This window comes from Amyelois transitella, chromosome 10, assembly GCF_032362555.1.
Source record: "Amyelois transitella isolate CPQ chromosome 10, ilAmyTran1.1, whole genome shotgun sequence".
NCBI classification, from domain to species: Eukaryota; Metazoa; Arthropoda; class Insecta; order Lepidoptera; family Pyralidae; genus Amyelois; species Amyelois transitella.
The window spans coordinates 704193-728545 of NC_083513.1; the positions used below are offsets into that span (position 1 = coordinate 704193).

At 35.4% G+C, this 24353-nt stretch overlaps 2 protein-coding genes across 2 annotated transcripts in view; one reads left to right on the forward strand and one right to left on the reverse strand.

The window, feature by feature from the left end:
- Positions 1 to 12156, forward strand: part of LOC106134820 (protogenin) — a 98480-nt gene extending 86324 nt beyond the window's left edge. The window contains exons 16-21 of the mRNA XM_013334961.2: positions 656 to 816; positions 1539 to 1665; positions 3256 to 3352; positions 4267 to 4327; positions 5777 to 5866; positions 7368 to 12156. Coding sequence (XP_013190415.2) covers positions 656 to 816; positions 1539 to 1665; positions 3256 to 3352; positions 4267 to 4327; positions 5777 to 5866; positions 7368 to 7682 — 851 coding nt within the window. The 3' untranslated portion in view covers positions 7683 to 12156. The remainder of the gene's footprint in view (positions 1 to 655; positions 817 to 1538; positions 1666 to 3255; positions 3353 to 4266; positions 4328 to 5776; positions 5867 to 7367) is intronic.
- Positions 12157 to 14507: 2351 nt separating this feature from the next.
- Positions 14508 to 24353, reverse strand: part of LOC106134785 (uncharacterized) — a 41309-nt gene continuing 31463 nt past the window's right edge. The window contains exons 7-19 of the mRNA XM_060946346.1: positions 21942 to 22064; positions 21259 to 21408; positions 20895 to 21002; positions 20272 to 20522; positions 19699 to 19918; positions 19460 to 19530; positions 18873 to 19373; positions 18338 to 18746; positions 17729 to 17831; positions 16964 to 17129; positions 16074 to 16444; positions 15055 to 15182; positions 14508 to 14656 (exon numbers count right to left, since the gene is read on the reverse strand). Coding sequence (XP_060802329.1) covers positions 14508 to 14656; positions 15055 to 15182; positions 16074 to 16444; positions 16964 to 17129; positions 17729 to 17831; positions 18338 to 18746; positions 18873 to 19373; positions 19460 to 19530; positions 19699 to 19918; positions 20272 to 20522; positions 20895 to 21002; positions 21259 to 21408; positions 21942 to 22064 — 2750 coding nt within the window. The remainder of the gene's footprint in view (positions 14657 to 15054; positions 15183 to 16073; positions 16445 to 16963; positions 17130 to 17728; positions 17832 to 18337; positions 18747 to 18872; positions 19374 to 19459; positions 19531 to 19698; positions 19919 to 20271; positions 20523 to 20894; positions 21003 to 21258; positions 21409 to 21941; positions 22065 to 24353) is intronic.

Genomic DNA, 24353 nt, shown 5'->3' on the forward strand with positions numbered 1-24353 from the left:
TCTTTCGACAGTTCATCAGAGTTAAAGAAATCCATCATCACTCGTCAGAATACTTCGGCTTAACATTGCTTTGAGGATTATAATCATTTTCTATCAACTCTTTGGATCTGCCGTATAAACAAAATAGTTCCACCTATATTCACGAACCAAAAGCGGTTCATAAATAAAAACAATATACACCGCTTTTAATTTTACATGTAACTAGAAAACGCCCGCGGCTTAGCCTGTGTCAAAAAAGATAAAATCACCATTATTCCCGTTCCCGCGGGAATTTTGGAAAATCCTCTCTTATTGCCCCCCTAGACCATATAAAGAACCTCACGCCACATTTCAAGTCTCTGGGCCTAGCGGTTTGGTCTGTGCGCTGTTATGTCAGTCAGTCATTCACTTACTTTTATATATATCATTTGTCCACGATTTAGATTTAAGAGATCTATATTTGTAAATTGACGGCCGATGAAAATGCTGCAGTGTAGTTGGTTCCGCCGCTTCTTCTACACATGCGCTTTGGGAGCTGTAGTAGTTACAATTAGATTTAAGTGACGTGACGTCACTAAGTGATAACTTGTATCCAATTTTGAAAATAAATCTATTCTATTCTATTCAAAGTTCCAACCAGCTATTTTATTTTTAGAATTATTCTCCATTTTTCTAGAAGCAAAAGAGCCGTACACATTCGTCCAATACAAGTACACTCCGAACGCGGTGAAGGTGTTCTGGAACGGAACCGGAGCCCACCTGGTGCGGTACTCGCAGAACATCACGCAGCCGGTGGAGCAGTGGCCCAGCGAGATCGTGGCCGATCACTTTATCGAGGTATTTAGCTTTATTTAAAGTACCTGGGTGACCGAGCTGGTGTTTGTTAGTTTAAGTCTGAGGATAATTTATCAATGGTTTCAAATGAAATGTGTGAAAATATGGGAATAACAAATTTTCTCAGGCCTTGCACCTATGTTTCAAAAATCAAAGGAATCAGTCAGAGACGTTTTCGAAAATGCGGCTACTAATAAATATGCAAATACTCATACATAGAGTCACATTTATATCGCTTGCGGGGTAAACAGAACCAATGGTATTAATAATACTGTAATGCCACTTTCAGCTGTATGGCTAAATTATTGAATTGAGACTCAAATAGTAGTAGCAACCTGTCGCTAGCCCATCACCTACAAGAAGAGCCCGAAGTTTATAATCCTTTCCCTTAGTCGCCTTTTACGACATCCATGGGAAAGATAAGAAGTGCCGGGAACCACACGGCATTATCACATAATATTGACTTATATTGACAAACAGTGTGTTGTCGAGTACGAGTATTGTCTATGTTTTCATACGAAGGTATTTGTGATTTCTTGAGAGGGACGCTACCCTCAAGGGGGTTAAGTGCTTAGGTTGTTTGTAGCTTGTAGCTTTTTGACAAATAATAATTATATATTAGATATAACTTTGATTCATTGTAATGTCTGAAATGACAAGAAAAAGTGTCTGCGAAAGCCTATTTTCTGAATAAAATATTGATTGTTTTTTTATTTTTGTTACAGTTGACAAATCTACAGCCATCACTGACGACTTACGTGATGGTGATGACGCCGGGTTACGGAGAAAAGAACCAGCCCGTCCTCACCATACCCCCGAGAGGGGTGGCTAAAGAGACTTCATATTATTTAAGTGAGTTTTTTAATTATTTTTATATAACCTATGAAAATGCTGCAGTGTAGTTTGTTCCGCCGCTTCTTCTACACATGCGCTTTGGAAGCGGTAGTAGTTATAATTAGATTTAAGTTATGTGACGTCAATAAGTGATACCTTGTATCCAATTTTGAAAATAAATCTATTCTATTCTATTCTATAACCCTTGTCAATTAGATTTTCCTGGCGATATCACTAACGTCACTTGCCATCTGTCAATCATAGCGAAGAATGTGACGCGCTCAGCCAATAGCAACGAAGAGTCTTAAATCGCGCAAGCAAAGTTCTCGGGTTGGAGCATAAATACAAACTCCGACTGAACATGAGAACCGCGGTTCTCCAAGCATAGCTCCTAGTCTGGAGGAAGATCTACCCTTTGGTGGCATTCGAGCCGAATCATAGCTTTCGCTACATATCTTTTCTCTCACCTACCTTCGGAGAATACTTATTGAGAAGTAATCAGGCATTTAAGTAAAAGCAGACAGCGTAAGTCAAGTAGTCAGTTAGTTATTTCTCATCCATTTTGACACTTGTAACATACTACATAGTCAACGTTTGGATGTGTCACGCCAGTGGACAGCTTATATAGCCATAATTTTGCATGATCTTATTAAAAGAGAAACACTGACAAAACCGATCCGGTCATCTCCCGTATCCGCGGGAATTTTCAAAAATCTTATCTTATCGGACGTCTCCTAGATGCGATCTGCCTTCCTGCCAAATTCATCTTCATAAACTTGGTAGTTTTTGAGATTTCGTGATCAGTGAGTGAGAGAATGAGTTATTGAGTGAATGATTATTTTTCGCTTTTGTATAGGTATAGATATAGACATAGAAAAAAGGGCGTAGCTTTAAAAACAAGTAAAGCATCGTAATGGCGGCATTGTACGCATGTGCGTTTCATTTTTTTAATAAACACAAACACCCATGGCTGTAGTAGCACATATTGGTTTTATTTTAAAATCTTAGTTTTTTGTTAATTTACTCTCATACCTGGCAGCTGACAATCCGCCTAAAGGTAAGTAAAAAAAAAACAACAAAAAACTAAGATTTGAACGAAAAGAAAAATTGTTCTGTTCAGGTCTTATTTTTTTTTGTTTTTTTTTTTCGTAGCGGGCAAGCAAGCTGGCAACACCGTGGGTAAATCTCAGAGTCCTGAAAGTGAAACTGCAGGTGTAACTCCACGGGCGGTCACTAGTCAAACTTCGTACTATTTGAGTGAGTTAGATAGTTATCACAATTTTTGAAATTAGTTTGTTAGAAAACTAATGAATATAATTTTATTGAACAAAAATGATAACCTAAAAATTTAGAAAATTATATATTTGTTTAGTTTATTTTTAATTTACAATTCATTAAATTTACATTGTCAACAGCCAATTTACATTGAAATTGTTACGTAAGCTGTTATACAACAAAGAAAAAAACATAATTCGCTTCACTGTGGTTAGAATAGTTTAAAAAAAATACTGTCATTCATCCCGTAGAACTGTCAAAAGTAAGGCATTATGTAAGTACCTATGTGCGGGACAAACGGATAAAAATAAACCATTTTTATTTTGTTCTCAGGTGTCGGCCTTCCTGTGGGTTTAGGTATTCTGTGTCTCCTGGTCTTGGCAGCTGTTTGCATTTGGAGACGTAAGAAGTTGGCCAGATCCCCAAACAGGTACGTAGGTACTAAGAATTAGCATGAAAAGTATTGAATGTTGAAACCGCCGAGCTTGCATGAAGAGAGTTATGAATGTGGATGAAGCGAAGGAAATATGCAGAGATCGTGGCAAGTGGAAAGAGGTTGTCTCTGCCTACCCCTCCGGGAAGGAGGCGTGATGTTATGTATGTATGTATGTATGAAAAGTATTCAACAGCCTGCTAGTTCTCCTGTTGCCTTGTGGTCATAATCACGTCTTTATCCGTTGCGAGGTAGACAGGGCCAACATTTTTGAAAAGACTGATAGGTCACGTTCAGTTGTTTGGCTTAATGATAGAATTGAGATTCAAATAGTGACAGGTTGCTAGCACATCGCCTAAAAAAGAATCCCAAGTTTGTAAGCGTATCCCTTAGTCACCTTTTACGACATGGGAAAGAGATGGAATGGTCTTATTCTTTTTTTTTATTGGTGCCGGGAACCACAGGGCACAATACAAGATTAAAATGATTGTTTAAAGCATACATTATAAATTAACACTTTCCATGTGAATTAAACGTTTTCTGGATTACCATTGTTCTTATACATACATACTTACATATGGTCACGTCTATATACCTTGTGGGGTACACAGAGCCAACAGTCTTAAAAAGACTGAATGGCCACGTTCAGCTATTTGGCTTAATGATAGAATTGAGATTCAAATAGCGACAGGTTGCTAGCACATCGCCTAAAAGAAGAATCACAAGTTTATAAGCCTATCCCTTAGTCGCCTTTAACGACATCCATGGGAACGAGATGGAGTGATCCTATTGTTTAAATTTGCATACATTTTGAATTAACACTGTCCATGTTAAATTAAACTTTTTCTGGATCACCGTCGGTCTCCTTAGGGAACTAATGTAAATAAAGGTATTTTTTTTTTCAATTGTAGACCTCGCCGACGCAACGTGTCTCCGAATGACGGAGACGAGGAGGAAGCATCAGAAATGAAGGTATGTACTTTATGTGTTTACTAGCTACTATCTTTTGGAGTAGTTACTAGGTAGGGTAGTAGTTCGAAAGGGCGCCAAGAGGTCATGTCAAGTGAGGCTAAATGTTTATCAAAGTTATGTGGAGACTAGCTGTGCCCGCGACTTCGCCCGCGTGGAATAGTTATTTTGGGCATCATTGAAGCCGTCAAGGATGAATAATTTTTCTCTGTTTTTTTTTTCACATTTTTTATTATTTCTTTGATTCTAATAGTTGTAGTGTGAGGTTATATAGCCTTAAGCCTTCCTCGATAAATGGTCTATTCAACGTAAAAAGAATTTTTTAATAAGAACCAGTAGTTCCTGAGATTAGCGCGTTCAAATAAACAAACTCTTCAGCTTTATAATATTAGTATAGATTGAGAGCCTTGGTGGTGGAACTGTTAAGGTGCCCGGTTCAAATGCGTGATGCGCAGAAAGGCACAGGTTCGAATCTAAACTCGGCCATGTATAGTTTCCGAAGTTATGCACATTAGTTTGAATGCTAACCGATGCTCTTTGGACGAAAGAAAAGTTCGTGAGGAAACAAAGACATTCAGGCAACTGGATGTTACAATGATTAATCAAACACGGGTTAGTCACGTGCAAAGGTTACCTTTCTTGACTCCCTTCAAATTTCCATTAGTATAAGGCGTGATGTTATATAGCCTTAAGCCTTCCTCGCTAAATGGTCTATTCAACGCAAAAAGAATTTTTCAATTCGAACCAGTAGTACCTGAGATTAGCGCGCTCAAACAAACAAACTCTTCAGCTTTATAACATTAGTATATGTAGATGTAGAGTTTATCAATACAGGTAAATGAGACGTGAGAAGATAGAAGTATATAAGCTTAAAACTAAATTGTTACCTACACGTTATAGATATTTAGTTTTATTTATTGTGTTAAATTAGTAACTTTAAATGAGATTGACCGCAGTCAAACTTTGAAAACAGTTTTGTGGAATATTGTTTTAAGTTCATAATGAATATTGTGTAATGACGGCCTCTGTGGCGCAGCGGTAGTGCGCTTGTCTGTGTCACCGGAGATCCCGGGTTCGAATCCCGGCCAGAGCATGATGAGAAACGAACTTTCTCTGATTGGCCTGGGTCTTGGATGTTTATCTATATACGTATATAATTTCCTTTTTTTGCATAATATTAGTTTATGTCAATGCAAGGCTCTTTATCTAAGCAATCTTTTTATGGAAGCGAAATTAACGCAGGCGAAGCCGCGGGCAAAAGCTAGTTTATTATAAAATATAGTATCGTTGAGTTAGTATCTCGTAACACAAGTTTCGAACTTACATCGAGGCTAACTCAATCTGTGTAATTTGTCCCGTATATAATTTATTTATTTGTAATAAATAAAGAAATTTAAAAAAAAAACAGGTCGTGATACCAGCTATAACTCTGTAAGGTGTTATGATTCTCAGAGCGTGGGCGGCGGCCTGGTGAACGGTGGGGGCTCCAAGGACGCCGGGGAACCACTGCTCAACGGTCACGTCCACATCACTGAGAATCCGGTACGTAACATTTATGTCATTGCGCCGTGCGGTGTCCGGCACCATTAGAAAAAAGAAAGACATACATACATACATATGGTCACGTCTATATCCCTTGCGGGGTAGACAGAGCCAACAGTCTTGAAAAGACTGAATGGCCACGTTCAGCTGTTTGGCCTTATGATAGAATTGAGATTCAAATAGTGACAGGTTGCTAGCCCATCGCCTAAAAAAGAATCCCAAGTTGGTAGGCCTATCCTTTAGTCGCCTTTTACGACATCCATGGGAAAGAGATGGAGTGAATTGACACTTTTTGAGTGATAACGTACGCCAGTTCATGTGTAACAGTGGTGCATACATACATATTATCACGACGATATCCCTTGCGGGATAGGCAGAGCTAACAGTCTTGAAAAGACAGAAACGCCACGTTAAGCTGTATGGCTTAATAATGGAATTGAGATTTTAATAGGATTATATACTTGGGATTCTTCTTTTAGGCGATGGGCTAGCAACCTGTCACTATTTGAATCTCAATTCTATCATTAAGCCAAACAGCTGAACGTGGCCTATCAGTCTTTTTAAGACTGTTGGCTCTGTCTACCCCGCAAGGGATATGGACGTGATTATATGTAGGTGTGTATGTACATTTATATTACTTAGCAGTCCAATGATGAGAATGCAGCGGCCCACAAGCCTTGTGGCATTGAAATTGAGAACACGCAAAGATGAGTGAACGATGAAAACTGTGCCGTGTGGTTCCCGGCAGTGCCGTGTGGTTTCCGGCATCAAAACAAAAAAGAATAGGACCACTCCATCTCTTTCCTATGGATGTCGTAAAAGGCGACTAAGGGATAGGCTTACAAACTTGGGATTCTTTTTTAGGCGATGGGTTAGCAACCTGCAAATAGCTGAACGTGGCCATTCAGTCTTTTCAAGACTGTTGGCTCTGTCTACCCCGAAAGGGATATAGACGTGACCATATGTATGTATGTATGTATGAAAACTTCTTCCAACTCCTGGATTTAGTCCCGGCTACATCCTCACCTTTCTGGAGGAGCCCGGGGTGCGGATTTACGATCATGACCCGGGATTGGGCGAGGTCAGGTTTTTACACGAAGCGACTCCCATCTGTCATCCGCAACCTTTGCAGGAGAACTATATACTCTCACTGATTTACGTATCAGGATAAAATGGAAGGTGTTATACATGTATGTACAAAAAAAGAATAGGACCACTCCATCTCGTTCCCATGGATGTCGTAAAAGGCGACTAAGGGATAGGCTTATAAACTTGGGATTCTCCTTTTAGGCGATGGGCTAGCAACCCGTCACTATTTGAATCTCAATTCTATCATTAAGCCAAACAGCTGAACGTGGCCTATCAGTCTTTTCAAGACTGTTGGCTCTGTCCACCCCGTAAGGGATAAAGACGTGATCATATGTATGTATGTGTTATACATTATAACTTTGAATTCAATAGTTTCTAGTCCTTCAAATGCCATTTATCTTTATGACCGCAGCAATCCAAAACACCTAACGGCAAGATGAGGAAAGGCCGCCTTTACCTCGACGCCTTCGACTTATCCCGCAACGATGACCAAGACACCACCATGGAGACAGTCATCGACGCTGACAATTCCACTTGCACCACCTACAACCTTCTAGACACCTCGCGAAGACCCGAATACGACCTGTCCAGATCCTCGCATGACCTAAGTACCAATAACTCCTTCAACAAACTACCAGATGATAACATGAATTCTGAACTTACCCGAAGTGCGGATTTTCATTTGGACAACAGCAAAATTCAACCCACGCTACAACCCAACGGTTGAGATTTTATATCGACATTTTTTTTAAGTACTACATTTAGGGGTAGGCGGCCTCTTATTCGGCGTCAGGAGCGTCAATTCGGGTGTCGATAGTTTAAGTGCAGTGCTACAAATATATGATCCAACAGAGGTTACGTTAAGTGCAAAAATACATACATTTGTATCACTGTATTTGAGAATGAGATTTTGTACAGTTTACATAGTTTGTTGTTAGCGGAGATATAGGTACGACTAAATAAGCTGAACACTTAAAGTTGTTAGACAATGAGGCTTCAATACCGAGCGAGGATAGCTGCGCGTTTTGTTCCTAATATAGACTTTATTTTAAACGAAAGGCTGATTTTCGTATAACTACGGGTAGGTACATAATTTAAGTGAAATCAGGTCGAAAATACCAACGAACTGTGAAGTTATTCTCGCCCGGGCCACTTGCGATACACGGACCCAGAATCCCGTACAGATTGTTGTAATGTAATGTAAATAGTCATTTTATATCGTTCGTTTTGAACATAGCACGTGTAAATAGCGTTATTCTTTGAAACGGCCTGAGAAATAAGCGGCAAGACAATAACGTAGAAAAGGCGCGAGAAATATAACCTCAAAAATAATGATAGGGTTACCAGTTGTCTATTTTTAAAGTCTGATAATTTATCGCTGCACTTTTAATTACAAAGTAATATAATATAAGTACATATATAGTTGTCATGATAAGAGTCAAAAATAACATCATTTTCTTAAAATCAACACCAATAGCTTAGAATACTTATAGGTAGTTTATTAATATATGCCTTAAATTAGGCATATATTAATAAACTCTTTGAATTAATTATCAATTTTATTTATTTCTTTAATTTCACATAAAACACAGTTTTATCTGGTAACCCTGTCTGTGCGTGTGTGTATGTGTGTTAACATTGAATCAGTGCCTCCGAAAAGTACACATTCAGAAATATAAATACAAAAAAAAAACAAAACAAAACAATTACACCATTAGTGCAACATAATCGTACAAAATATAGACCAAAATGAAATCCAATCACCCATTCACTTGCGTGAAATGTATTTATTGATGTTGTAAATTATTTAATTGTCATTTTTTTTAATAGACAGTTCTTAGACAAAGCCTCAGAAGCTATCTGTTACCTTCACAATTACATTCCAGACTTGTATATATATCTTTATATCCAATCACACTTAATTGTATGTACCTTATCTTTTAATTATGACGCACAGTTTTTAAAAATATATATTCCTGTTATAGTTAAGCAGCTACTTTTAACATTTTAAACATAACACAAAGTTGATTTTTTCTAGATACTTAAAAACCTAAGAGAAAAGTAGATAGTTTAAAAAGTAATTTGTAAAAATGATGAAAAATATATAAAAATAATTTATAACAACGAACTACTGATATTATACAACAAGAAATGTTTATAATGCAAGTTAACGTTAAAGAATAAATTTACTATAGTTATCTGTGGACACCCTGTTTTATGTTGAGAGTTTGGTTTACAGCCTTCGTGTAATTAAAACAATTATTTACGTAGAAGCTGCGCCCTTATTAAGAAGAAATTTCTGGCTAGTTTATAGGTCAAATCTTCAAATTATTTTAATAACACATAAAAATTTTTTTGTTTATAATTTATCTTACCATCATTATTTTAAATTATACCTAATTATATATACTTATTTCATGAATACATGGGCGCCAATTCTGCGATATTAGTCTCCTAATTGCTCGTAGTTCATAACATTATTCCATATCACAATTTATATCTACCTCATTTTCTTCGTTGTAAGTTTCTTTTAGATGTTAAAAATTTTAATGTTGAGACAATTAAGTTTCTGTAATTTTGCCCATCGACCTGTGGTTAGATAGACCCGCTAATGACGGCACTTACTGGCTAGTTAGTAACATTTTTTATTTATTTATTCTTAGGACACATAAGCATTATTGATATTCCCTGTTTTTTTTTTTAATGATAAACGTCAAAACCACTGACATTGAAACTACCTCTCGGACATTTGAGACCGATATTTTTTATAACTTTTTTTTTGCTGCATTTAATAGATTAGATATATTATTATTGTTCACATATTTTTTTTTATTTGTCTTATTTTTTGTGTTGTTTTGCTTAACGTGTAGACATGTTTAGAATCGGGTAAATCTGAATTCTGGCTGGATCTGATAAAGTAAATATTATTACAAGGCATATAGTATATGTATTCATTTAATTATTTATTTGAGTTACAATTGAGTAATTGCACCTAGGTACAATTAATGTAATTAAGTTCCCAAACAGAGATTTGTTTTAAAAAGTCAATATTTAAAACTTTTAATTTTGTTTATTTGTACGAACTAAAACTGTATTGATATTTAAATTTTATTACATATTCTGTTCTTATTAAATAAGTACAATCATTAAAACAACGCAAATATCTGTCTTATTAATTATGAATTTTAATAAAATTAAAAATATTTGTTTCATTTAACGCTATCGACTTGACTTTTTAAAACGATTCATGTACCTGTAAATATTATATACATAAAATATTAACTCAGTTAAATTTAAAATTAAATAAATTCACGCCGACTAAGTACCTGAAACTTCAATTACACTAAGTTAATTAGACTTAGGCGTAGATTTAGGTATTTGAAAAATCTAGAATTTTATCTTTGACGCTAGGTTTTGACAGGGTCTACGCAGAACAAATGGCTCGAAGTGAAAAGCTGGCGGATCAGAAACCTTTCATAGAATTGCTTCTTACAGTATTGCTTTGCGGGCAAGAATTTCGCTGTTGTCTTTTTTTTTACAGTAAACGACAGATTTTAGCCAAGGTAGAATTGTATTATTAAATATATATATGTCTTTACAATATAAATACCTTACCTTTTATATTCGATTCCTCAGTTTTTATTTCTAATATTTTAGTAACAAAATCTAACCGATATTTAAATGATTTTTATTCAGGCGTTTGGAATTGGAAATATAAATATTTTAGTATCACAGTGAAAAATATTTGAGATGTTGATTACAATAGTAAAATACAAATGTAATAATGTTCAAAATACCATAGATATAAATGAATGTTAGTTGGAAATTAAATATAAGTTGTTTTAATTAAATAAAAACCTTTAAATACAATTTCACAGTTCACTCGTGGTTGTGTTGATATTTATTTTATCAATTTTATTATTGTATCAGATGAATTTTTAACGAAAATATTGTTGTTTTTTTTTTTCTCATTTGTACCTTGTGAATTCTGACTAGAAATATATGTATAAAGTCGCAAATAATGCTCCAATAATTGCAATTAACTAGTGGCTAGAACTTTTACTAAATAACAGTGTGGGGGGTGATATATTTGTTCCTTATTATTAAGATTTTAATTATAAAGTAGCTGATTTTAATTTATATATTTCTAGCCAGATCTTGATAAACCAAAATGTTGAACGTCATCGCAATAACTGATACCTGAAGAAATGTACAATGTTTACCTAACTTATTTATAACGTAGGTACCTTTATATTTATTCAGTAGCGTACTGTACATACATCCATACATGTATTTTTAAATGATTAATTAGCGTTTTCATGATTTTATTATCGCAGTTACAAATAGTTAAACAATGTAGTTTTTTGTAGTGGTAAATAAGTATTACTATCCTATCACTTTAATTTAATTTAGAAGTCCATAGCCTTTTCAAACATTGCGATGAATTATTATTTTATATTTATATACAACCTGTAGAAGAGGCATAATGATCCGTTTAAGAATAAAATGAATTATTTTTTTTTCAATATCTATGAATTACAATATAAGTGGACTTTTTATTTATTTATGTGCAAGAACTCAGTATAGTCAGTAAATCAGTTTTTTTTTAAACAAGTATTACTCTAATGCGGAAATAGCAACGATTTAAATTTTACATCGGATTTTTAAGACTATTTTACAATTGGCATGTCCGTCCTAGGAGTGAAAATAATTAATAAAATAAAAAGCCTGATATTGTGCCTCTCATAATTTTGTATTTAATTTCGCAGTGTTATACAAATTTTTTAAATCGAATTAAAGGTGAAAAAAATAAAATTTAGTTCGACAGCGTGAAACTGGTTGTATTAAATTAATATAAAATAAAATTGAAATAAAGTACCTACCTACTCTTTTGATTTAAATATTATAATAATCATTCAATAAAAGGTAAATCTGAACTTTGAAAAGTTACTTAAAATCAAATTCAAGAACTTCCTTTTTCATCGCCGCAGTCGAGTAACAATTTGTGAATTCTTACATTTGTTACTAAAATTCAGTGCATTTACCTTTAAGTAATACAGTTATTTTATACACTTTGTAATATGAATAATATTGTTCGTTTTGTAATATATATAATTTTGTACGTTTTGTAATATGAATAATTTCTTACATTTTTTAATATGAATAATTTTGTTGGTTCTACATATGTACATTCATAGGTCGGGAACAACAAAAAAATATTATATTTTCTTATAAAATTGTAATGTTTAATAAGTTTGGACTCATTGCACCAATTTAAACGACTTCACAGTAAACGAATTTATTACCAAGAACTATTATATATTATTAATAATTACAATAATAAATCAATCATAAATAAAAAAAAATAGATTCCGCATTCACTTCCCTGGCCTATGATCGGTACTCATAACGTTTTCAACAGTTTATAACGGGTAACCCATTCCATTATTTATTTTTTTCCATAGTCGTTGACATTCCATGATAGGCTGCAATAGTATACACATAAAAACCAAACAGATTTTATGTAAATATTTATTTTAATTAAAAGCGATTCAACCGTAAAGCAATGTTATTTATATATATGTTGTCTTTCTTTGTCTATGGTGTTTTTACTCTGGATTTTAATTTTCTGCTCTTAAACACATGATTTAAATTTTGTTTTCTTTTTTTTTTAATCATGTAGGTGAGCGAGATGAAAATAAATGTTAATGTGACAATTTGTACCGTTTACCTATTTTGTTAAAACAAGTGACAATTGTTTTTCGAATTGGATTTCTTGCTTAAAGTTTTATCTTACTTAAAAAAACTTGTGACAAAATCGCATGTTATTCTTTCTTTTTAAAAAAAATTAAATGTGATTAAATTTTTTACGTTCGTAAGATCCAGGTTTGTGTGATGAATTACCTAGCACGTACTTAGTATAATGCGTCCAAATAATATATAGTTATTCCTGCTGAGGTTTTTACCCGGATTTGCTTAACATTGCTTTCAAATTTTATTTGTTGTTCACTTTATACTTTAGTGCGAGAAAGGTTGGGCTATTGGTTCGTTGTGACGGTTGTTTGAATAGATTTTTTTTATATATATAATTTATTTTAGCCATTTCGTGAAAATTGATAAACACGTGAAATGTGATTGGAATATATTTTTGTAAAAAAATAATAAAAATTAACCAGGGGACCAAGTTGACCTCTGAAAATTGAAATAATAAGTTTTAAAACATAAAGCTATAATTTGATTAATTGTTTGATTTTGTCCGTATGTAAAAAAAAAAAATAACAAATGATCGTTGCATAGATCCAATAGCAAGAGTAGGTAAGTTTTGAAGTTGTTGTGTAAATTAATATAAAAATTTAACGACCAGTTTGGTGGCTCAACTTCGAATGTAAGGTTAACTATATAGCCACAACCATAAATGAAATATTTGTGTAGTGATTGTCCGCAAAATTGGCATAATTTGACACTTTTACGAAATGTTGTGAGAAATCTGTAAAATTCTATAATTTTTTAAAAATTTGATTGCGAATAAATTTTAAAACGCCTGTTTCGTGAAAAATTGATTATAAGTACATATGTTGATTTATGTCAGTTTGGCGGCGTTTATAGTAAGTCACCGTTTGAGAGTTTTGTGGGGACATGTTGATTTATGAAATGTTCTTTAAAAAAAAGTAATTATCGAAAAAAATTGTGTATTTGTGTTAATACACAAGGAATAGTACCATTTTTTAAATTTGTACCAAACTCACCCAACACAATTGATTGATGTTTAAATTTTAAAATTAAGACACCAATAACTGAAATGTATTATTATTGTCTTGAAAAAATCTTTTTAATAATTTTGGAATAAATATTTTGAGTTTTTTTTTTAAATTAAAAATTATTTAACAACTGCATCGATTATATAAGAAATTGGAAACTTTCCATAAGATTCATGATTCATATTCCATAAGATTTGATTCGAAATTTCCAAAATCAATCGTGCCCCCACAATTTAGTTTATATATAAAATTAATTGAATCTACCTCAACAAAATTACCCATTAATGTTGTTTGTAAGTGTTCTTTTGAGTCTTATTACTAATACTGGACTAGTGTTTTGATAATAAAGTTATTAAGAATTAGTTCCAGGCTCCCTTTTGATATGGTAATTATTGTTACCAAAAATATTGAATGTGGACAATGAGTTGATATGTACGGTATTGTCATGATCGAATGATATTAAATTTGAAAATGAACTCTCGTGTTTTATTTTACAAATTTTACGGATAATTACATAAGTCTGTGCTTTGAGCCGAAAAATGATTAATCTATTAGTGAAGTTCATGGGAAAATTGAATGGGATTATTATGGCGGGAGAATGTTATAACCTGAAATAAAAAATCAAACCAATGCCCTGTGCTTCTCGGCACTTCAGAATAGGACCACTCCATATCATTACCACATGGATATCGAAAAAGGCGATTAAGGGTAACGCATATAAACTTGGAATTCTTCATATAGACGATGGGCTAGCAATAATAAAAGAGGATATAAAATGATAAATAAATTTATTTCTACTGTTTGTTCCTCAATTGCACCAGCAGGCTCTGCCGGCATAACCTGGACACTGCTCCCTCGTCTTTCTTCCGTAGTTTCCCCGGCAGCTTCGCGGCGAGTCTGGCTAGGCTGAAGCGGGACCTGGAACGACCTTCGCGGCGACCACCTGCAAAATATGAAATAACATACATACATACATATGGCCACGTCTATATCCCAGAGCCAACAGTATTGAAAAGACTGAATGACCACGTTCAGCTATTTGGCTTAATGATAGAATTGAGATTCAAATAGTGACAGGTTGCTAGCGCATCGCCTAAAAAAGAATCCCATGTTTGTAAGCCTATCCCTTAGTCGCCTTTTACGACATCCATGGGAAAGAGACGGAGTGGTCCTATTCTTTTTTGTATTGGTGCCGGGAACCACAACGCCACACAACTAAAATACTTGAACAATTACCAAAAAATATATAAACAGAAAAAAGGAGATATAAGGGATAAATACGTGTTCATATGTATGTATGTATGTATATAAACAGAAAATAGTAGAGTAGATACTACACACCATCAGTGACCCTCTGCCAAGCATCTCTGTCCACATTCACCATACCAGTGGAAGCGCTGCGACCCAGGGTTGGTTCCTGACCGCTCTGCGACTCCGTTATGTCGCTACCACAGCTGATGCGACTGGATCTGACAAATTACACTGATTGAGTTAGCCTCGAAGTAAGTTCGAAACTTGTGTTACGAGATACTAACTTTACAATACTATACTTTATAATAAATACTTATATAGATAAACATCCAAGACCCAGGCCAATTAGAGAAAGTTCGTTTCTCATCATGCCCTGGCCGGGATTCGAACCCGGGACCTCCGGTGTCACAGACAAGCGCACTACCGCTGCGCTGTGGCGCAGCCAGCCGTCAACATGACATGTGAAATAGTATTATATTAATGGTACCTATAGTATATCTTGTACATATCTTATTTTGAGCCGTGTGGTTCCCGGCACTAATAAAAAAAGAGAATAGGACCACTCCATCTCGTTCCCAAGGATGTCGTAAAAGGCGACTAAGGGATAGGCTTACAAACTTGGGATTCTATTTTAGGTGATCGGCTAGCAACCTGTCACTACTTGAATCTCAATTCTATCATAAAGCCAAACAGCTGAGCGTGGCCTATCAGTCTTCTCAAGACTGTTGGTTCTGTCTACCCCGCAAGGGATAAAGTCGTGACCATATGTATGTATGTGTTATTGGGAATATTGAAAAAATAATCTTATTTATCATTTACAGACCATTCACCAAAAACTACAGACAATAGTCAAACATCTATATCACTTAAAATGCATGAATAGACATAATTATTTGAAGTTGACGTTGTTGAAGAAAATGCTACAGTGCAGTTTGTTACCTCTTCTTCTGCACTGACGCCTTGGAAGCGGCAGTAAACTTAGTTTTAAGTAATTAATTTGACGTCAACCAATGTTGTTAAACCGAAAACGTATGTTTTGACAATTATTAAGCGATATGAAGTATCCTATAGTAATGAATAAAAATTTTGAATTTTGAATTTTTATTTACCTATCGCCAGGTCTCAAATCACTGGCAGAACTTGTGCCTTCTCTTCTAATCGGCACCGGTGATGCCAAAAACCTTTCTCTTGCCGCCCGAATCTTTGCAGCTCTCTCTGATAGTCTAGCCACTGTTTCGGCGTCCAAAGTAGAAGGTGCATCCACCGCTGATAAAGACCTTTCAAGAAGACCAGGAATTTCAGACATAAATCCCGAGGCAGGCACCATTTCTGACATTTGTCTTATAACGGTCTGAGGTTGGTGGGTTTCTGGTAGATTTTTCGTCAAATCAGGGACTATGGTGTCGGTGCTAGCCGTACATCTGATTGTTTCTTGGCTGCCTTCGACTTTTCTGTGTTGAAGTTTAGGTGATTTGGTTTTCTGAAATTAATGTTTACGGTTTGTACAACATTTTGAGAGTATGAGATAAATTACACATTTTACTCATGTGATGAAAAATTGTTTTAAAATTCAACAACAAATCTATCTACTATTGGCGTAAATGATTTCAAGTTTCCAAAAAATAAACACAATTCTAAGCTGTTCTTATATTGTTCAGACACATCTTTTTGATTCGCACCATAATTATTTTTATTACAGTTACTAGCTGTTGCCCGCGACTTCGCCGCGTTAATTTCGAGTTCGTATTTGAATCTACAAAAATCTATAAATATAATAAAACAGTATAAATATTTTGTCTGTACATTTACTGAAATGGATAGAGGGACACTTAAAACGAATAATAGTAAGCAATTTTTTTTTGTCTGTCTGTTTTTATGTTTGATCACGCTTATCTCTGAAAGTACTGAACCAATTTACTTAAAACTTTCACCAATGATGATTTTTTCCAACAATGTGAAGTTTATTTGTCTCACTGAGGTCCGGATGATTATTACCCACATTTTGTTCAGGATGCAAAGCATTAGCGCTGTGGGATTTCAGGACTCCCTCCTGAACCTGTGAGGGTGTTGGTGTGAGATGTTTCTCGGCTGATGTCTGGTCCCGCCTGGAAAGCTGGCATGCGCTCGCCGACTTCTGGACCTCTCCCTCAAGGAATGGGTTATTTCTGGAACCGTAAAAATAATCAGTTTAACCATTACTCATATTTTACTTTTATTTCTTGAACTTCTACACATGTGCTTTGGAAGCCGTAGTACATATAATTAGATTTAAGTTATGTGACTTCAATAAGTGATACCTTGTATCCAATTTTGAAAATAAATCTATTCTATTATAGTATATATATTGAGAAGGACGATACTATTTTATACCTGTATTGTTAATTTTAAGGAATTTAGAAAGAGTTTTCATACAGTACAGCATCCCTTAAGTAGAAAACAACAAAAGTATCAAAGACGTTTAAAGAGGTCCTCATAACGACATACTAATATTGCTCATTACATTTTCATGTTTGATAATATATTTATGAATATATATAATTACCAGATGAAGACTTCTTTCGCTTCATCCACATTAATTACTTGCTTCATGCAAGCTCGCTGATGTAAGATACTTTCGACCTGACCTTTCGCCGTGGTTTCATGCTTTCATGACTTACAAAGATTTGATAAAGGCTTTCATAACTTAACTGTTCATGACAGATACAGTACAAAAATTTAAAATTACTACACTAAATGAATAATGTTATTGATTAACGTACTTTACCTAATGTTAACCCCAACTGGCATGTCGGGAGGTCGTCTCCTCTCGGCCGCGGGCGAGCGCCAAGCGGGGGATGATGCTCCGCTGCTGGCTCCAGATGTGTTGCCTGCAGAAGATGTTTAATGTACGTACAACATCAGGTCACGTCTATATCCCTTGCGGGGTAGACAGAGCCAACAGACTTGAAAAGACTGAATGGCCACGTTCAGCTATTTGGCATAATGATAGAATTGAGATTCAAATAGTGATAGGAAAAATATCATACATAAAAATCTCTCTTTGACAGAACGGCCACGTTTCGTTTAATGATAGAATTGAAATTCAAATACTTATTGAAAAGTTGCTACCTCATCGCCTAATAATTATTTATGACTTTGTGTAAAGTTATGTTTTATAGGTAATTGTGATTAAGCCCGAATACTATCAAAATTTTCTACTGAAACTTCTTCGTCGTCGTTACCTTTTCCCACTTTCTACGCGGGCTCGGCACAGTATGTTAGTTTTTTCCAATTACTTCTGTCAATTGCCATCTCACTGGTCACTCCCTAATCGAGCTTAAAGAAATGGCTTAGATTTTTTTTAAACAATAATTTTCAATGATTTTAAAATTACCTTCTTCGTTTATCTTCTTGTTGTACCTTTGAATCATGATACGTATGGACGGAGCAGTTTCTTTACACTGTGGTTTTCTTTGCGAAGACGGTGATGCAGGTAAAGGCGGTCGACTCCTCGGTCGCTGTTCTTCATCTCGAAGATCACCAGAACTCTTAGATCGTGTTTCTTTCTCTTTCTTAGTATGTTTCTTTTCATTATTGTTCTTATTTTTAGATTCACTATTACGGTGATTATGATCCATTGCCGGTCTAACATCAGCTAACTCTTCAACATCTAAAGGTATGACAGCTCGAGGTACCGATTCTCCGCTTCTAACAACTGGGGAAAATATTTTTCTTGTAGTCTTTACTATTACTTCTGGTGATCTGTCTCGTCGTTCTGGCGCTTTCAGCTTCAAAACAAAGACCTGAAATTTGAAAGAGTTATTTAATCTCTGATGACATGAATAAAGAGTTTTGTTCATGTCATTAGAGAAATTACAAACATTTGAACACGTCTTACATTTATTACAAATTTAAAATAGAGATTTTACCTCTTCTTCAGAATCAGTATGAAAACGAGCAGTCGGTGGTGTCCGTGGTCTTTCTGAAGCACGTCTTGGTCTTTTTCTTCTTCTAGGAATTTCGACAGTAACAGTATCTACGTCATGCTCAGTATCACTTTCAGACGGCTTTGATTGTTCTCTTTCTAGTCTCGCTCTTGATTTATTTTTCTTCTTGCCATTACCTGTTTCTTTACGCTTATCTTCTTTTAGGTCTTCAAGACTATCCTTGTCTTTAAGTATGCTATGTTTTGACCCTTTCAAACTACCTTTACTTCCCATATTTCCTTTGCTAGTTGACGGCTTATCAATATCGTTTAAGCTTGGTCGCCGTTCACATTTCTCAGAATCCGTTACAGGTTCCTCGCTAATGAAACGTGAAGATGAACCTCTTTCTATTTCTTCAATAGTTTTTCTTATAAACATTGCATCTTCTTCTATACTTGGTTGTCTATTAATTTTTCTCCTGACACTTTTGTCTGATTCTTTTGTCTAAAAAACAACGGTATTTTTTATTTATCAATTATTAGACTTTTTTTAAATTAATATTTTGGTTAACTCACTTGTTTTCCATTTACCTGATCATGGGTAGATTTAGATTTAGATCCAGAGATTCCTTTTGATTTGGCGCCTCGACTATCTGAAACACCTGTAGAAATTAAAGTGAAATGAGAAGTGTATGATATGAACTAAATGTATGTTAAATAAAACACCTTAATTCTTGCAAATTCATTGTATTTTCCTGAATATACATAACCGAAATACTCTAATTAACCTTACGCTATGAAATTTATTACATTAACAAATGTTATCTCACCAGCAGCATTAGGTTGCAGCACAGCTGTCCCAGTGACAGCTGAACTGGTTTCACATAGTAATCTCGCTTCAGCTTGTCCATATGTGTATATTGGTTTCTGTGGCGTATGACGTGGGGACACGGCTACAAGAGGAGCAGCGGTGCAGACTTCTTCAGCTTCTACTTCAACTAGTACTGCCCCGCGGATGTGTTCACCATCGCATTCGTCAGCACCGTCCAACTGTAATAAGAATAATTCAAAAATTACCAGTGATGTTATTTGCTGATTCTAAATTTCATGGTACCTGAAAAAATTAAGAAAAAGTGTAGACGTAAACAAATTACCAACCTGTCACTTTATATGAATCTCAATTCTATCAGTTAGCCAAACAGCTGAATGTGGCCTATCAGTATTTTCAAGACTGTTGGCTCTGTCTACCCCGCAAGGGATATAGACGTGATTATATGTATGTATGTAAAACAAATTTAGATAAGTACTTTTAACATGCGATTACGCAACTTGCAGTTCCATACGATTGTTGTTGTTATGTTAAAATGTTAAAGGGTAGAAGACAAAAGAATACATAAACTTACAGAATGCTCCCCCTCGTACTCCGAATCGAAGTCATCCACGTCATTGACACTCAAACTGGAAGCATGTAGACGACCAGACCCTGCAGCAGATGGCGCCACACTACCGTCGGATTGTGTGCGCGTGAGTGGTGCAGGTGGTGCTTTGTTCCGCGCACGCGCAGCTCGGAGTAAAGCGGAGGTAGACGCTTCTGGTGCTATGCCTCGAGACTTCTCCCATTCGTGGAGTTTTCGAGTGAATGAGCGGGAGATTCCTAGAAATAAATTAAAATGTCAGGGTGATTAATATAAATGCATAGCTATATAGATAGACAAATCATCCTGTCACTAAAAAACATTTTGGTTTTGGACGCTACAAATGTGATCAACATTTGGCTGGTAATGATGGAAGCATCCACTGACAAATGTTATTAAATTTATTAGTAGACAATAAAATGTTGACGTTGTAATAAATAACAAGAACCAATATCGGAATTCATGTAGAACCATAATTTATCTTCTATTTGCCAAAAAAACTTTAAACAAAACAACATTTCTTTGTCTTGTAATTTAAGCCAAGCAACTGTTGAATTGTATATATTTCTACAATAGTCATTTGTTGATAATATTGCAAGAACTTTACAAACCTTGGAATTTAAAGAGGCCTGTAGACGTCTGCACTAGAACTTCATCAGGTTTAGCTTCTTCTTCCCACGCCGGCACAGAATTTGTTTCTTTCATACTGTTCCATTTGTCTGAAAAAAAGTTGGAATAACTTATAGGTAGGAGGTATTTCATGGTCACTTAACATCAATCACAGAATTATCAATAGTTTGTATAACATTTAAATCTCTAAGGTTGCTAGCCCGTCGCGTAAAAGAAGAATTCCAAGTTTATAAGCCTATCCCTTAATCACCTTTTACGACATCCATGGGAATGAGATAGAGAGGTCCTATTTTTTTTTCTTTTGGTGCCGGGAATCACACGGCAATACATTATGCATTGAATTACCCCATTTTTTCAGGAAATCCTCGCTTAGATCCTGTCTCGCTGGAACAGGTGGAGGTTGTTTCTGATGAACGCCTTTTCGAAGCTGCCATTCCGCGAGCTTTTTCCGAAAGTCCGCTGAAAGCTGCTCTTCTGTAGCCACTGGACGGGAAGCTATAAAATAAAAACGATTTTTATTATATTTTAATGTACAGTCCTAGCACTTTATAAATAGATCCGCTCTGGTCCACTTCGTACTTTGCTGTCGACCGCTGAGATCAAACAATAAGATTTTGAGCAACAAGCATCCGCTTGTCCACACGGGCACCAAATATAATTTATTTAATGAAATTTCTGGATCAAAGGCAATCTCTGAACTCTGACGCAGGGAGGACGTTACTGGACCAAAAATTAGGTGCATGATGCCTCTTTCGCTAGATTCAAATGAAATTTCAACACAAACAAAATTCAGGTGGATGATGATGATAATAAATAAATATGTACGGGACAAATTACACAGATGCAGTAAGCCTCAAAGTAAGTTCGAAACTTGTGTTACGAGATACAAATTCAACGATACTATATTTTTATAATAAATACTAATATTTCATTTCTCATCATGCCCTGGCCGGGATTCGAACCCGGGCACTCCGGTGTCACAGACAACTACTGCTGCGCCACAGAGGCCGTCTAAATAAAATACTTACAATTGTATTTCCCGCGCCTATCAGAGAATTCTCTTCGTAGTCGTGACTGGAGAGCAGCGTAGTCCCGAGCGATCTCTTCTCGCATACCAGAGGCTTCGCAGCCGCTACTGAGGCCCTCAGTTTCTGTAACAATTAAACATATTAGATGGCTTGTGGCGAAATCTATATGCCACAAGTCACAAAAATAGAAATAAAATCACGCGACGCTATCAGTCATAAACAGCGAAAAACTTAAATCGCGCAAGCAAAGATTTCACGAATTGGAGCAATATATACAAACTCTGACTCAACATCGTCAGAGCCGCGGTTCCCCAGGCATAACACCTAGCCTGGCGGAAGATCTTCGCTTTGGTGGCGGTCGAGCCGAATCATCGCTCCCGCTACAGGTTAAAAGATAAGATGGAGAATCTACCATTCTCAAGATATTTCATGTATTTTATGCCTTTGCTTACGAAGAGAGTGCAGTATCTATATTATTCTCTGATTCTGTGACGTTATTTGACAATTTATTGAACTGAAGTTTCGTTTTCAAGCTCTATACTTGACAGAGTCTATAAATGTCGTGAAAATGTAATCACAAACATATCAAAACATAATAATGAAAATACATTTAAAATTATAGAGACGTGAAACAAAGTATTAAACAATGTAAGTATATTCAACAAATCAACTACTGATTTTCTGTTCATATCAGGGCTACTAAACAAGCAATAAAACCATTAGGGATCTGATGCCTTAACGATTGCATTCTTGAGATGATTGATTGTACAAACGTGAAAACTTGAATTTTCAATGTATAGTTTCGTCACTTACATGGTCTCATGCTCTTTTTAAAAGACTATCTATGCTATTAATTTCAAAGGCTTCAAACTACGATTTGATTTGTGAAACAGTGTCTGACTCAAAGTCTAATAATCATCATGAAAATTTGTTAAGTAATGAATATTTCATCAATGTTATTTCGCAGGTGGCATTCAGGGTTACTCATCAATGATCGATCTACTGTTTTTCCTATTTCTGATCTGCTTCTTCGTGTATCATTATGTAAGTATTTGAAGGTGTAGTGAACATAATCTGAGGTTAGGCTTCCATTATTTTAATAATTAGAAACCTTATTATGTCATTACACTTAGGTACACTTTAACTCTTAAAGTAACCTTGGTAGGTATTTGGATAATTTTAACTGCTGGGACAATATTTAGACATATTCCTAAATATTTTTTTTTAAGATCTGTACTGAATAGTGTTATTACTAGTCCAGATGGCATACACTGTCTGCATTTCCTAATTCTCTTTACATAACTACTGTCCGTAAATTTGGTCAATTCCTATCGATCTTTTTAGACTAGTTCATATTCCGAGTGCAACTCTGCCGAATCTACCATCCTACAGATCTGGACGGGTAACTGCGCCATGTCTTGCCGGCACAGTGGCTACAGCCGTTTCAGTGGCATGAGTGGCTTGAACCAACCAGCGCCCTCCATCTCCGTCCAAACTCATGAGACTCCTGGTAATAACTGTGTCTGCGAAGCCTGCCCGTGCGCATTCATCGAAAATGTTCTAAGGTCTGTTGTCGCTTCTATCCTTGCTTTTAGCATATACCACCCTGTCTACTGTCTCAGTTTGGTCTAAATGTTCAACTGGCTGAGAATGACTTGTGGTATTTTAAGGACTTAAATATATGTTTTGGTGCAATGAAGGTAAAATAAATAATAGATTGCCGCATTGAAGCATAAAAAGTTTTGTTGGCCGCGATCAATTTGATTCTTTTTTTAAATGCACAAGGAACCATATGTTTTTCTTTTAAAATTAAACGTTTTGAGCAATCATTGCCTGTTTTGATTCTCAGAACCTGCGAGCCAGCAGCAGACGTGTATGAACGACATATGGAAGTCATTAATATTTATATGGCAGAAATAATTAGAGTGGTATAATTGTTTTTATGTTTTAATAGATAAATTTGACTTATTTTAATGACGCGGTAGACCAAAAGAAATGGGAAGAGTGAAGTAGGAAACCAGACAGAGAGTGCAATTGGTAATACTTTAAGATGAGATATAAGTATACTTAAATTTAATTTTTTCTCGCTTGCACATCTCTGGAGTTGGAGCACAACCGATCTAGTATTGAGTAGGTCAGGCAGAAAAAAATATCTTCAAATCTGTTGAAGAAAATAAAAAAAAATATTTTCTTTCATTGTAAGAGTTTTAAGTTGAGAGTTGCGGAGGTCAGACACATTTAAAACCTTGTTAGTTTAAATGAATTTGGTGTCTGGAAATCTTATGAAAAGGCTGAAATGAGAATTTTCAGTAATGCTAGGTTAGGCGAGTTAAATGAAAGTAACATTTTCCATTAAATTTATAATATGTTTAAGGTGGCAGGTGTGTACAATATTATTTCAAATGCGGTGGT